Below are 16,155 nucleotides of genomic sequence, written 5' to 3'. Positions count from 1 at the left end.
ATAGAAATAAAATGGTTTTGAATGGATCTCGTATGATTTACGATGTTATAAGTTATGTAGTTAATTAAGTTGATTTATATTTCTTAAACATGTTTTAATTTAATAAAATTTACCCGAAATAAAAGTGTCAATTATTATAAGACAGATAAAAATGAAAAATAAAAATATATCAATTGCTGTGAAAAAGAGGGTATTTGTTAAAGTAATTGTAATAAAATTGTAGATTAATAAAGTTGTTTAATATAAAATTAATTGTGTATAAATTTAACTAACGACTATAAATAAATAATTACATATTTTTTTATGGATTGAGAAAATATTATTTCATATCTTATTTTTCATATAATATCACATTAAAATAAATAATTACATATTTCTTTTTATGGATTGAGAGTATTATTTCATATCTTATTTTTCATATAATATCACATTAAAATATTTTTTAAATAATATTATGTTCAAATCAATTTTAAATAGCAATGAAAACAAATTTCATAAAGAAAACATTGGAGTTTTATCCGTTGTAATCTTGATTGATACAATGTTATTGTGTATTTCAAAATACAAAATTTGCAAAATACCGTTACATTAGACTGACCTTTTTAATTATAAGATCATCTCCAACCCATCAACTCTATTTATTCAATTGTAGGTAATTTTACTCCAATCATAACTCCATTTTTCACTATTATTCTTCAAATATTCAATTTTTCCTATAACAACATAAAAAAATGGCGCACGATTTGACGTCGGTTCTCCAACCGACGCCAAATTAATGGCGTTGGATTGGAGATGACCTAATAAACACAAAAAGATTATGTTTTCTTTTATACTTTTTTCTTATACAGTATTTATATATATTTTTTTATAAAATTACTTTAACATATGTAGACACTAAAAATATATGTCTAAAATCAATTAGATATCATATATTTTGAAAGAAAATAAAATTCCAATAAAATAAATATATGGTATTTAATTATGCACATATGTTAATTTTTGTACAATAAATGTCAATTATTAATGCAAAAATATGCTTAAAATGGAAGATATCGTACAAATATTACGTGCATAAATAGAGCCATGATAAATTTGGCAGCAAAATAAATTAATATTGTCAATAAAGGAAGTGATCTTGTCAATAAAGGAAGTATATAAATTAATATCTTCCAAAAAAGGCAATGATATAAAGATTTTGGCGAGAAATGAAGGTGCACAATCAAATCCGTCAATAATGAAAAACAGCATCTGATGGAAAATGAAAGATTTTATAATCTTTCCATACACGTGACACCATTTGAAAAGGAAGCCAAGGCCACCCATCCCCTATAAATACACGTGATTTCATTTGGAACACCGAAGTTCATTTGAAGACTCGCGCAAGGGTAAGTCTCTTTAGACTCTCTGCAATGTTTTTCATTGTTCTTTGTGTCCTTCGAAGCGTTCTTCGTAAAAAAGTCACCGATGTGGACAAATGATCCAATATTGGTTGGCCAATCGATGAAGTTAACGTTCTTCGCCGTATGTCCGAGCCGGAGGAAGGATCAAAGCTCTCAAAGCCATCGAGGAATCCATCAAAGCCAATGAAGAGCCTCCAAAGCCGCTCTCAAAGCTTCAAGATGTTCGTCGCGTTCTTCATAAAAGGCGCAAACCAGGCCCTCTTCGATCCAAAAATCAAAGGGACACGCCGCCAAAAGCGTTATGGAGCACTAAATCCACCTCTTCAAGGATCAAAGCTTTCAAAGCCGTTGAGGAATTCGTCAAAGCCAAGGGAAAGTCTCCAAAGTTCATCCCAAAGCTTCGAGGTGTTCATCGCATTCTTCACCAAAGCAACAACTCGGCCCTCTTCGATCCAAAAGTCAAAGGGACACGCCGCCAAAAGCGTTATGGAGCACCAAATCCACCTTCTCAAAGATCAAAGCTGCGGATCGTTTAAAGAGGACATCAAATCCAAAGCTTATGATCAAATCACCCACACAGAGACCAAAGCCCTTCGAAAGCGGCAAAGACAAATCAAAGATCAAAGCTGCAGATCGTCCAAAGAAGACATCAAATCCAAAGCTAAGGATCAAATCGCCAACACGGAGACCGAAGCTCTCCAAAAGGCGGAAAAGGCAAACTAAAGATCAAAGTTGCGGATCGTCTAAAGAAAACATCAAATCCAAAGCCAACGATCGAATCGCCCACGAGGAGACCAAAGTCCTCCAAAAACGGCAAAGCCAAAGCAAAGGTCAAAGTCGCGGATCGTCTAAAGAAGACAAAAAATCCAAAGACGATGATCAAATCGCCAACGTGGAGACCAAAGTCCTCCAAAAGCGGCAAAGCCAAAGCAAAGGTCAAAGTTGCGGATCGTCTAAAGAAGACAACAAATCCAAAGACAATGATCAAATCGCCAACGCGGAGACCAAAGTCCTCCAAAAGCGGTAAAGCCAACACAAATGTCAAAGTCGCGGATTGTCCAAAGAAGACAACAAATCCAAAGACGATGATCAAATCGCCAACACGGAGACCAAAGTCTTCCAAAAGGCGGCAAAGCCAAATCAAAGATCAAAGCCTCGGATCGTCCAGAGAGGATATCAAATCCAAAGCCGACGATCAAATCACCTGCATGGAGACCAAAGCTCTCCAAAGTTCGGCAAAATCAAACTGAATCTCTTCGAAACTAAGTTGGAAAATAAATTGACCCGGAAGGAGAATCAAAGGACCCATTTAGATAATAGAACCCGCTTTAAATTCAAATCAAATATAATTTGTACAATTTTGTATTTATTAAAAATAACACAATTTGTTGTCTACGACATCCAAACTCAAAATTTCTATTATTTAAACTTTGCGTTTTTCGAAAAAAAAATTCTAAAACAATAGTCTAATTTTTTCGTTTTCGTCCTTTTTAAAATAATAGTCTCATTTCTATTTTCGGTAACAAGTTCTCCATCTTTTTATAAAATTATCCCCACAATAATTACATAAAATAGGGATATTTTAGTTTTTTAAAAATACTTTTACATACACTATCAATGTAATACTATTATTCCTTAATTTTCATGTCAATTCCAAATATCTTTATTATTTTAAAATTAAAAGGATATATTATTTTATTTATCAAAATATCTCATTATACGATTATTTTAATATCAAATTTAATCAAAATTTTTTCGAAAACCTATCAAAAGAAACTCACTCATATTACATAAAATTACAAAGTCAAAATCAAACACAAAAAAGGATGTATTTGTCCAACTATTTTTTTAATCGACGTAAATTTTAATGTATACTCCATCAATCAATATATTTATTTTCTTTTAAGTAAAAAGTATTAGCATTTTCTTTATTTTTTAATATAAAAGGTAAATATTAATATTATTAAATACTTTTGTCCGATCACATAGATATAAGTTTCGATGATGAAAAATCATATACATATTCTATCATTTTACAAATATTACTACTAATATTTAAGATAAAAAAAATTTATTATTACTTACACAATTTCATATACTTTAAAATAATACTACAACCAAAATACTAAACAAATAAACCCAATAGGTATTGTTTACTATTTTAGTTTGATATATTTTTTTATGTCAGTTACGAAGAATAGTGGCATGTTTGGCAATTAGCTGATAGCAACAACGGTTTCTTATTAGCTGTTTATACGTAAAATATGACAATTGAGGACATTTCTATTTAATTTTTTCTAACATATTCAATTCTGTTCTTTTGAGTTTAGAATGTTTGAAATTTTTTTGTTATTAGTTATTGAAATTTGTAAAAGTGCTATAAAATAGTAATTTATTTTTATTATAGTTAGATTTAAAATATAATACTCCCTCCATCCGCTTACAATGTTGACGTCTATTTTTGGCGCGGTATTTAAGAAATAATAGTATTTTAAGTATAGTGAGTAGTTAAAAGTGGTATAATGACATTTTTGTCTTTACTTTTTTTGTGTAAAAGTAATGATGTGATGTAAAGTAAGGGTATTTGATACTTAATGAAATGTTAACTTTGTAATTTGACGTCCCAAAATAGAAATATGTAAACATTGTAAGTGGACGGAGAGAGTATATTTTATCGAAAAATATAAATAATTTTTTCTATTAAAAGTGATGTAAAATATAAAATAATAAATTTTTTGTATATATATTTATTATATTAATTATCGATTAGTTCATTATATTTATAATTTTTAATAAATTTAATTTATAAAATTCATATAATATAAATTTTAATATAAAAATAAATTATTAATATTTATATTTTTTATTTTGTGTTGATTTTATTAAATTTATATATTTTTTAATTAAAATAATTTTTATATAAAAATTATTTATTTTAAATTTATAAAAGTAAAATTATAATATAATAAAATATTCTAATATAATTAATAAATAATTAAAATAGATTTATTGGTGTAAAATGCATGATAAATAAGGAAGAAAAATATTTATACCAGAAAAATTATTTCAAAAAGTTGGGTAAGTTAGTTTTTCAAAAATTAATTTTTTGGATCTAAAAAGCTAATTTACCAAACATCTAAATTAGTTGTTTGATTGGTCAAACAGTTAAAAGTTATTCAATAAGCTAAAAACTTTTCTAAAAGCTCTTTGTCAAACACTCTCTTATTAGGCATAAGTTTTTATGACAAATAATAATATACATATTCTATCATCTTACAAAAACTTAACATTCAAGATAAAATATTATTTTTTATATTATCTACACAATTTCATATACTTTAAAAAAAATATATCATAAACTAAAATACTAAACAAATAAATTCAATGGGTATTGTTTAGTATTTTAGTTTGATATATTTTTTAATGTAAATCATGAAAATTTGTGTTAGTATGTAAAAATAATTGCTTCCTTACTTTTTTGGTGTTTATTATGGGAAATTGTGCTAAATATCAAATATATTATTTTATTTTTTAATTTTTTATAATAATTTTTTAACTTTTGTATAAAATATTATATTTTTTATTATTATTTTTTAAAAATTGCAATTGAAAAATTATGTTGGGTGAACAAAACTAATATTATATATTGAATATTAATTTTTTTTAAATATATATTTATGCAGTTTTAATTTAAAAAATGCAGTTATTATAATATTTTTATTCTAATTTATAACTCAATTTTTTACTAAAAAAGAATATTTCACATTATTGTTTTCTTAAAAAAAAAATCACTTTTTATATCTACCATTAATATTATTTTTTATAAAAATAAAAATTAATAAAAAAATTCATATACAAATTTTATTTTATTTTAAAAAAGAACACAACGTCGTAATTAATATACCAAATGGTGTTGCACTGTGCCAAACTCCAATTATACGACTGCAGCGTCATTTTTAGAGTCGTGTTGGAGATGGTTTAAGCATGATTTAAAAAGATTTATGAAATATTATTTAATTAGTTTGTTATTATTCCCTAGAACATATGTGAAATCTTTAATTATATCCATATGTCTAGTTATTTTGTTAATTTTAGAAAAATAATTTACAAATAATTCAAAATAAAAAGTAAAATTAGTTTAAAAATAAAATAAAATTTCAAATTTATCCAAAAAAAAAAGTAAAATTATTTAAAAATTAAAAAAATTTAAAAATTACGAAAGTTCACCGGTTGAAGTGTTTTATGCTATATATATATATAAATATATGATATGATTTCGAGAAAATTAGAGTTTATAGAAACATTAAGATAAATTTTAGTAATTTATAAAAATTATTATTTTAATTTCAGTACTTTCATTTTTATTTTGTATGTATTCTTTAATTTGTTTTTTGTTATTTTTATTTTTTATTAATCAATTCTTATTTATTCTTATTATATATATATTTTTTAATTAATTTGGTTTAAAATATTACTATTTTAATACATTTTTTTTTTGAAAATTGAAATTATATTCAAATTTCGAGTCTTTTGTTTTTATCTAATATGAGTCGTTAATAAATAGTTTTAGTCCAACTTATATTTCCCTTCACTTTTAAGTATGAATTTTGTAATTTATAATTTTTATTACTTAATACTCTATAATATTTATTTTTATTTTTGTTAGTGTATTTATTTATTTATTTATTTATTTTTATCGATAGATATGAATTTTTTTTCAAAATTTATTGTAATGTTTCATTTAATAAGATTGTAAATAAATATTTTAAATCTAACTTAGATTTGAATTTAAAATGATATATAAATTTTATTTGATTTATAATTTACTTAATATTATTTGTTTGCTTCTCTTTTCGTTACTATATATATATATATATTATTTAACATGTTATTTGAACATTGTTTTTAACTGAAAGCTAACAATCATATATAAATGATAAACAAATTTTTTTCAAATTTATTTTAATTTTAATTTAAAAGTGATTATGAATAATTATTTTTTATTTCTATTATGTTTGAGTTTAAATTGGAGTATATATTTATGAAATTTTGATTTGTTTACTTAATATTCTTTATTTGTTTTAGTCACCATATTTTTAATTTTTAATTTACTTTTATATAAATTAATTTTTATTATCTTCCTAGAAAGTTTTATTATTAAAATAAAATTTAGTATTTAAAATATAAAATTAAATTAATATTACAATTTTTATAATAATGTAATAGGCTAGTAAGTAACAACAAACCCGCCATTACATTTTTACTTGCTCTATTAATTTTTTTAATAATTCTTTTATAATATCTTATTTTATTTTTTATTTGCCTATTTTTATATCTTAAAATATTATTATCTTTTTATTATAACATCAAAAACAAGAATATATTTTTAATAGATTTGATAATCAATAAAAATAATATTATTTTAAAAATATCCTAGCTATTTTTTCTTACTAATATCATATCAAATGTAGTATTATTATTTTTTTACTATTTTAAATATTTTTCAAAATTGGAGAAGGCCAACAATTTGTATAGGCTGTCTCTGTCAACCAAAACAGCCAATTGAACCGAAGCTATTATACAATTAAAACATGTAAAAAGGACATGGGTTCGACCTTCAGCAGTTCAGCTCACCTGCCACACATACTTCGCTTAATGTGACTTTTTCGTCGGGCTTGATTTGTAGGGTATTAAATTCGACCAGAGGTTTACAAAATATGCACTTTCAAGTAGCTACTGCGGGTTCCCACATTATCAAAAAAAAAAAAAAAAAAGACATGTAAAAAGGACAAGAGAATCTAATATCTATATATCTATCAATCATCATCATCATCATCATCTATCTACCAGATCTGCCAATGCCAGTGCCAATGAATCATCAAGACGACGACGACGATGACAAAGATGTTTCCGAAAACACACAATCGCTCAATGAATGAATGAATGAATGAATCAATCGAAGAAATCCGAATTGTTCAATGTGATATAATGTGCATCATCCAACCCTTTTGTTTGATCGCTGTCGTACCATGTTATGGTTCCTGCACAAAATGCTCTATTAATAATCTATCATCAAGCTACTAATCATGTAAACAAAGAATGACAAGAAAGCCTGGAATAAATATCAAAGGAATGAATAGTCAGTCACTCTAGCAATGTAATCGACATATTCGGTTCTGTTTAAGTATGCGGGAATGAAGCATCGTGAACTTGGTGTAGAGATCAACAATATATTGCTTTTATTGTAATGCTGGTACCTGATCCAACTGCAGGTTCTTCATCTCTCGTTGCATGAAGAATCACGGTTCCTGAGAGAACCGTAATGAATCCACATAATTCAGAGGTTATAGTACTGATGTTCTGGCCGGACCAGTCCTGCAATGGAAGGATTTATTACTCAATAAGAACCTAATGATACCCGACTTCAAGTGGCAATAAAATGAACAGGTTCAAGAGTGCAAACTATTTTATTACCTTGAACATTATAGCGCTGGCAACGATAGTCAGAGTTGTGAACATCACATAATATATAGGAGACACAATTGCGGCGTCGAAAGTGTCAAGTGCCTGAAAAAAAGGGCCGTAAAGATACAAATTCTAGAGAAAAAAGGCGAGTGTTTATACATACAATCGGAAATATAAAGAGGCGACCAGGATTGTTGTTACCTTGTTCAAGTAATTCAACTGAGTGACGACGCAGATTACAACAACCGAAAAGAAAAACCATGTCTGAGCATATTCGAATTGGTTTATCCCCTCCAAAGTGAGTTTTATTGCTATCCCGATCGCCTTTATGCTCACAACCTTCGTGATCGAACAACGTACATAAGTTTATCGTATATGGAATTGCAAGAGAGCCTCCAAAATTAAACACAAATGCAGGGAATTACCGTCAGGGCGCCCATTAAAGAACAAATTCCGAGGTAAACTAGTATGTTAGTCTGGCCGTAGAGAGGCTCGAAATGCAGCATCAGCACGATCACCACAGATAATGTAGCCGCCACATAAATTAAAAAAGCTGTAGAAACAAGCAATGAGCAAAGATACTCGACACAATTATAAAATCGGGGCGATAAAGAGCTGAAAAAACCGGCTAACCTGGCTGCGTTGCCAATTCCCAAACTTCTAGTACAGAACTCGGAGTATGTTCTTCCGGAGCATGGATTACGATTACTATAGATCCTACGATGCAAGAAATGCATCCCAGTACGCCCATCTGTCGCAACTGCTCCTTCAACATGAAGTGTGCCAGAACAGAACTTATGCCAAAAATGTTCGGAAAATATTATCAAGAAAACCTCACCAAGTTTAAATGTTCAACACAAAACAGCAGAATATCGAAAGGATAAAAACATACCTAACTATGATACTCAGTGCACCGAGTGGAGTGACAAGAACGGCCGGAGCGTAAATATAAGCTACAAAATTTGCAATCTCGCCTACAATCACTGCAAAAATGAGAAATTAGCAACTACACAGGAGTGAGGGGATCGAGCATAACTCGATAACTTACTGGATATCATGCCTGCCCACCATAGGGGTTCGAGCAAATAAGTATACCCACCAACACCTGCAATTTATCACGCAAACAGTAATTATACCGATGCAAACTGGCGAATATGAAATCTCGAAAAGTAAGAAGGTATAGCAATCAACTACCGTACAGATTTGATTACTACAATGAGGGACTTAGGAGAGCAAGGCAACAGATAACAATTGTAGCTACTCTCAATGCACAGAATATATTCGATTCTATCCGATTAGACCATAATTCGGAAGCAAATGAACTGAAATATAGGTGCAAGAATCAACAATATTGATAACCTGTGAAGCAAAATCGATTTGCAGAAATTCTACTATTGGTCATGAAATTCAAGCACAAATTCAAATCGAAAATGAAAACAAATCAAGCTAAATTGCAGAATTGAATCAAGTTTCTGCAAAATCCACCATTAACTAGTAGCAACAAACTTTCTCAGTTTCTCCCAAATTGGCTATGAAGAACACAGGCAGTATGTATGCATTCAGGAAATTATCAAAATCAATCGAATCAAAGAATCGAAGAAATCTCCATTGGAACAAACGAAGAATCAATCAGTTCAGATGCGGAAAACCTAGACGAATGCATCGAATCCGAATCCAGACGTACCTGCGCGAGTACCAGCTGCGCCGGCGCGGCGGAGGCCTTTCTTCTTCAAAATGAAGCTCGAACCGATGAACAAGCTCGACACCATTGCCAGTATTAACCCTCTGGTATTATCCGAAATTCCCATCTCTCTCTATCCACACATACACACACACAGACCGAATATCTTCTACATATTGAGCCAAAAGCAAAATTCAAACACTCAAATCCTGAATTTCCAATTCCCACACAAATCCGCGATGCGACAAAATCGAGTTCCCGCCAAATTAATTTTACCCAAAAAATAAAAAAAACAAAACAAAAGAAGCGATTTAACTGCAATCTACGGGGAACGAATTCGGAATTTCCACAATCGATCGGAGGACAAAATGAATATGAATGATTGTGCGACGATGCAAATACTCGTATCGAATTCGCTCTCTGTTACCATAAAATCACGAGAGAAAACAGAATTGGCAGTCAACTGCTCAGCTGTCCTTCAGATTCATCGCTGTACACATCTGCATATATAATATATATATATATTGGAATTATATAATGAATTCATGGATCCATTGCAGGGTGGGCAGGTGGACCTACTCGATTACCTGAGCTGGGCACCATCATCTATCCATACAAGTGGTTGATCGGGGCCTTCCTTTCTTGTCGTTTCCATGGATTGTTCTCATTGTCAAAACCCTAAATTACGAAAATGGGTAAGCAAGGATTTCGTTTTCTGCCCTAATTTCTGTCATTCACCATGGATGCTAGTCCCGCCCTGAATTCGATCAAATTTTTACAGCAATTATACTACTAAAAAATTTTCCCCTTTTCATTCACTTTATATACTCCGTTTTCTTGTTTCTGTCGATTCAAATTCCGTGGCTGCGTTTGCTTCTCAGATTGGTCATTGGAGAAAATGGGAAGTTTCTATTATCTTATGGCCGGCTTTAACATCAAACCCAAAACATTTTTGAAATTGGTTAAAGAGTGTGTTTGTTTGGATATTTGATTTTGGTTTGATTTTTAAATAATATCGTTTAAACATGAGTTTTTTTGAGATTTTAATTTAAAAATTTGAAAAAATAAATAAAAATTAGAGTGTTGAAAGTTATTATTTGATTTAATATTTTGTGAGAAAAAAAATATATTTGATACTCCCTCTGTACCATATATTTATTTGCTTTTTGCACATAATTTTAAAAATATTAGTATTATATTAAGATGTATTATGAATAAAATAGAAATGACTAAAATAATATGTGTGATATAAAGTTAATAATATTTGTGTAATATATTTATTTGCTTTTTACACATAATTTTAGAAATATTAGTATTATATTGGGATATAGTATAATTAAAGTAGAAATGACTAAAATAACCTTACTAGTATGTGTGATATAAAAGTAATGAGTCTACGATAATTTAAAATAAGTATAATTAGTAAATTATTAAGAATATATTAGTGAAAATAATAAACTTATAATATAAATTATTGTAGACTAAGATTAAAATAACTCATTAGTTAAATTAAAATTAAAAAAAAATCAAATTAGGAAATTTAAAATAAGATTAAGATGGATAATCATTTTTAAAAAAGAAAAGTGACATGAGATGTGGGACGGACAGAAATGGCAACATGGACATAGTAAGTAGGACGGATGGAGTATATTCTAAGTTGTAAGGGTATTTGTAATGTTAGGTAAATAGTACATTTTCTAAAAAATGAAATTGATACTTTGTTATATGATGTATTAAAATAAAAAAATGAATATTTTGTTACGGGACGGAAGGAGTATAATATAAAAATAAATATTTAATTTAATATTTTCCTTAAAAAAGTTAATAAATAGTGAAAATATGAAAAAATCATTCAAAAGTCTTTGTAAAAGAATATCGGATAGACTCATGATAAGCTCGAATAATTTAAGACATTAGTGTAATTTTATAGGAAAAAAATGTATTTTTAGTAACATAAATTAGTAGGTGCAATCTAATTTCATTACATCCAAATTGTCTTATTTGTAAATTTAATTTTTTTATTATAATTACCATAGTTTTCTTTGTCAATAATATCATAATCTATAATGGATAATTTTCGAATGTACATTAAACAATTTTTTATTTTTTTTTCATCGATCGCATTCATTTTATATTTACATCAATATTTAAAAGTGTTTCTTTTAACACATGTATTAATTTTATTATCTTAAATTCATTATTTTTATAATTTTATAGTATCATATTAATTTATTAATTATTTATTTTTATTGTTTAATAAAATATATAAATAATATTTATTATATAATATATTTTTTAATTTCAAAATATATTATATAAATTGTAATAATATTATGATATCATATCATATATCATACTCCCTCCGTCTCATAATAAAGTATCTATTTTTCCATTTTAGTCTGTTCCATAACAAAGTATCCATTTCCTTTTTTAGTAACAGTACTTTCTACCTAACATTACAAATACCCTTATAACTTACAATATATTATACAAATGCCCATTACTTTTATATCACGCATACTAATAAGGTTATTTTAGTCATTTCTACTATATCCCAATATAATACTAATATTTCTAAAACTACGTGCAAAAAGCAAATGGATACTTAGTTTCGGGACGAAGAGAGTATCATATCATATCATATATCATATATATATATACATATATTTGAGCTCATTGTGGCCCCCACCATAATGTAAAACAAGAATTTATAGGGGTTTTGAATTTTTTTTTAAAAGATTTGATTTGGTGAAAGATTTGATTGGTTATAAATTTTCAACTATTTTAAATTTTTTTTAAAAAACAAATTTTCATTGGTTATTGAATTTGATTGCACTACAAGAAAAAATTATTTTTGTAACAAAATATTTGTCTCTAAATCTACTTTTTCCGTTACTAATGACATTAGAGACGGAATTATGAATGAAATTACGTTAGCTATTTAAACTTTAAGGACGGAATTCCGTTACAAATACATTATTTTTTTGTAGTGATAACTATTACATGAATATGGGTCAATATATTTTTTTATTTTATGTCATATAATATGTGTATATAATTTATATACATTTCTTTAATAATAAGCGTATAATATTAATTTCTAATAAATTTTTATATGTATATTAGTAACGGAATTCCGTTCCTAAAGTGTGTGTAGCTAACGCAATTTCCTCTCTAATTCCGTCTCTAATGTCTTTAGTAACGGAAAAAAAATATTTAGAGACAAAAAAATTTTGTTATAAAATTGACATTTTTTTGTAGTGGTATATATATATATATTAAATATGGTGTAATTTAAATATTAAATTTATTTTTTTAATAATTATTTATTTTTATTGATTATTTGATAGAATCATTTTATATACTTAAATATTTGTAGATTTTGCAAAATTTTTAATTTTTAACAATTTTATTTTTGTTATTAATTGATCATTTATATATTTTAAGACATTAATATTTCTCATGATACATAATTATTGTTTTAATTAATATTAATGGCCCCAAATAAGAATTTTCAATAGTTTTAATTTTGTTTAAAAAAAATAAAAATTATTAGTTATAAAAGATCATGAATAAAAATATTTTTTATTTATGTGCAAAAATATTTTTTGTTTTATGTATATTACTATTATTTATATAATATTTTATATTTATCTTGAATAAACATTATGTATAATTAAAATATATAAAAATAATTATGTATTAAACTAAAATCTTTGAATATATTTATTTTGTATTTTTTGATATTCTAATTTTAATTATTTTATACTTATCTTATATAAAATTTATATATACTAAAATTTGTCATTTTACTTTTCATTGTGTAATTATTTTTTAATATACAAGAGAAATTAGTAACAATAGTTTAAATTATAAAAAAATTATTAATATTTATTTTCTTTTATTTATTTGTTGGTATTCGTATTTATCTAATATTATATATAATTCAAAATTAGACATAATGAATAATAAATTGTTATTAATATAAATTATATTTTATATTAAAAACATTTATGCATGATTATTCAAAATGGTGTGGGATTTACTTTTAAAAAAAATTTGAATTTTTAGTAATATTATTTTATTTTAATAGGATATGTGATTTGATTTGTTATTTTAAAATATGAATTATACATAATAATTATGATATATACTTTCAATCATTTGTTAAAATGAGATGTGAATTGTATCTATATATATATATATTTAATTTTTTTAGTTTGAGGGATTGAATTTTAAATATATTATTCATCCTATTTTTTTTCCTAAAAAATATCATATTAAACACCTATTTTTAATTTTTTTTATATTATACTAAAAATCAATTGTAAAATTAAAATTAAATTAATAGTATTAAATACATATCCAATCTAACGTTAACATTAATTATATAATTTTATTCATTAAAATTGAAATATTAATATAATATATTAATCATGTTAATGACATTTATATTTATATTTTAAAAATAATTAAATTATAATAAAATATTAACAATACATAATTATTTATAAATCAAAATTTTACACATTCAATTAAATGACATTTAAAAATATAAATTATAATAAAATGAAATAAAGGTAAAATAATTAATGATTAACAATAATAATCATAGCGTGAAAATGAGGAGTTTTTGTATTTATTATTCTTAATTATGATAATAGAGAGGAATCGAAGAGTCTTTTTTTTCCCTACTTTGTCTTCCAAATATGGCTATATATATATATATATATATATGTGTGTGTACACAATAGTTGATCTATTTCAACATTTTCATCAATAGTGTGTCTTTTATTGCAATGACATATTCGTCATGCTGCCCATTTTTAAATTTGGTGTAACTATCGAAGTTCTTTCCGGTAAAGTTTGTGCTCGAATAGTCGTGTCTAATGTGGGCGTCTGCAGTGGTGGACTGATGCTGATTCTATTTGTTGTGTGTGTTTTGCCGAGAATCAGTGGATGATAATGATATTTTTGTTCGAACTTGCAGATGATCCTGCAGTAGCAGCAGTTTAAATCAGAAGAAGTGTTAAAATTATTGTTATGGGTGTAGTGGAAATTTCGTTTTTTTTTTTTTTTTTTTTTTTTTGTTTTTTAAGCAATATAATGAGAAATTTGTTTTGTAGAGTATTGTTGGATTATATATATTTTTTATTTTTTAATTTATTGTAAGATATTTAGTGAAAGAAATTAATTTGATGTAAAACAAGAGAAAATATGATAGAAAGATGGTTGTTACATAGAGTCTTGATTATTTTTTATTAATAAATTTTTAATATGTTTGTATGGAAAATTAATAAAATAAATTTAAAATAAATGCATAATAATATCCAAAGTAAATGTATAAAATTTACTAATTTAAAAAATTATTATGCAATCACATATATATATATGTTTAAAAACAAGTGATGTATATATATGTATATATTTCTTTTGTTTTTGTATGTGAATTTTAATAATGATAGCCTTATGTATATATAAATAGTTGTTTGTCTGGTGCTGCGTGCGATCTGTCATTTGTCGTTGTCCGTCTGTTGCATGTGCTTGATCTGTTATCTTTCGTTGATGTTTGTGATTTGTCTGTTTTCGGCCCCGGTGGTCATATGGTTTTCGACTCCAGGGAGGATGTTGAGATATTTTAGATATTCAATTTTAGATTTAGTAGATTTATATCTAAATTTGATTTTATTCATATATTGTATTATTTAGATTTGAGTCTATCGAGTCTGTTTTGTATTGCCTATATATAGGCTCTTTATTTTAACGATTAATAAGAGGTCTTGTAATTTTGAGATCATGCTATCTGTCATCTGTCCGTTGCCTTGCCTGCATGTGATCTGAAACCTGTCTACGATATGCTATCTATCGGCTGCTTGTCTATTGCCTGAGCTATATGATATTTGTGTGCGATCTGTTGATAAATAATTTTTATATGTAATTATGATTATAAAGATATAAAAAACATTATATTAATTTTTTTTAAAATGTAATTTATTTTGCATTCAAAATTATTTAAAATAATATTATTATATTATACTATATCCGTCTCAGATACCATGTCTACGTTGCCGTTTCTGTCCGTCCCACTTACCATGTCACTTTCTTTTTTTGGAAAATGATTATACACTTTAATTTCATTTAAAACTTTTTTATTTTTTTTAAATTTTAATTAAACTAATTAGTTATCTTAATCTTAATTTATAATTATTTATATTATAGGATAATTATTTTTACTAATACATTCTTAATTATTTACTAATTACACCCTTCCTAAAATACCGTGTTTATAGTGTAGCAGACACGGTATATGGGACGGAGGGAGTAATATTATATTTAATTAAGAAATAAAAGTAAAATACTACAAAATTAAATATTTACGAAGATAGTATAATTCATTGGTATTATTTTATTTTTTTTATATTAATTAAAAATATATGTAATAGATAAAGAAATTACTATAAAAAAAATATGATTATAATTTTTTTCGTTAATTGTACCGTGCGTAGCACGGGTATTCTGCTAGTATATTGATAAATAACTTTTATATGTATTTATGATAATAAAGGTATAAAAAATATTATATTAATTTTTTAAAATGTAATTTATTTT

General features: G+C 26.1%; 1 protein-coding gene across 2 annotated transcripts; it reads right to left on the bottom strand.

Moving 5' to 3' along the window:
• Positions 1 to 7,199: 7,199 nt before the first annotated feature.
• Positions 7,200 to 10,335, bottom strand: LOC127253312 (probable magnesium transporter NIPA6). Of its 2 annotated transcripts, none has more exons than XM_051277849.1 (10): positions 10,126 to 10,335; positions 9,550 to 10,046; positions 8,914 to 8,970; positions 8,758 to 8,848; positions 8,499 to 8,659; positions 8,291 to 8,418; positions 8,067 to 8,204; positions 7,875 to 7,967; positions 7,658 to 7,775; positions 7,200 to 7,441 (listed from the first exon to the last, which is right to left on the bottom strand). In XM_051277849.1, the coding sequence occupies exons 2-10, from the start codon at positions 9,671 to 9,673 to the stop codon at positions 7,353 to 7,355; spliced, it is 999 nt and encodes a 332-aa protein (XP_051133806.1). In that variant the 5' UTR covers positions 9,674 to 10,046; positions 10,126 to 10,335; the 3' UTR covers positions 7,200 to 7,352. The 2 variants fall into 2 exon arrangements, with proteins under 2 accessions (XP_051133806.1, XP_051133797.1); XM_051277840.1 differs by having other exon boundaries at positions 10,134 to 10,335.
• Positions 10,336 to 16,155: the final 5,820 nt, after the last annotated feature.

Source organism: Andrographis paniculata, unplaced genomic scaffold (genome assembly GCF_009805555.1).
Source record: "Andrographis paniculata isolate CXL003 unplaced genomic scaffold, ASM980555v1 Contig12END, whole genome shotgun sequence".
In the NCBI taxonomy this organism is placed as follows: domain Eukaryota; kingdom Viridiplantae; phylum Streptophyta; class Magnoliopsida; order Lamiales; family Acanthaceae; genus Andrographis; species Andrographis paniculata.
The sequence above is the reverse complement of the archived record's forward strand: the minus strand, read 5'-3'. Positions and strand labels throughout refer to the sequence as shown.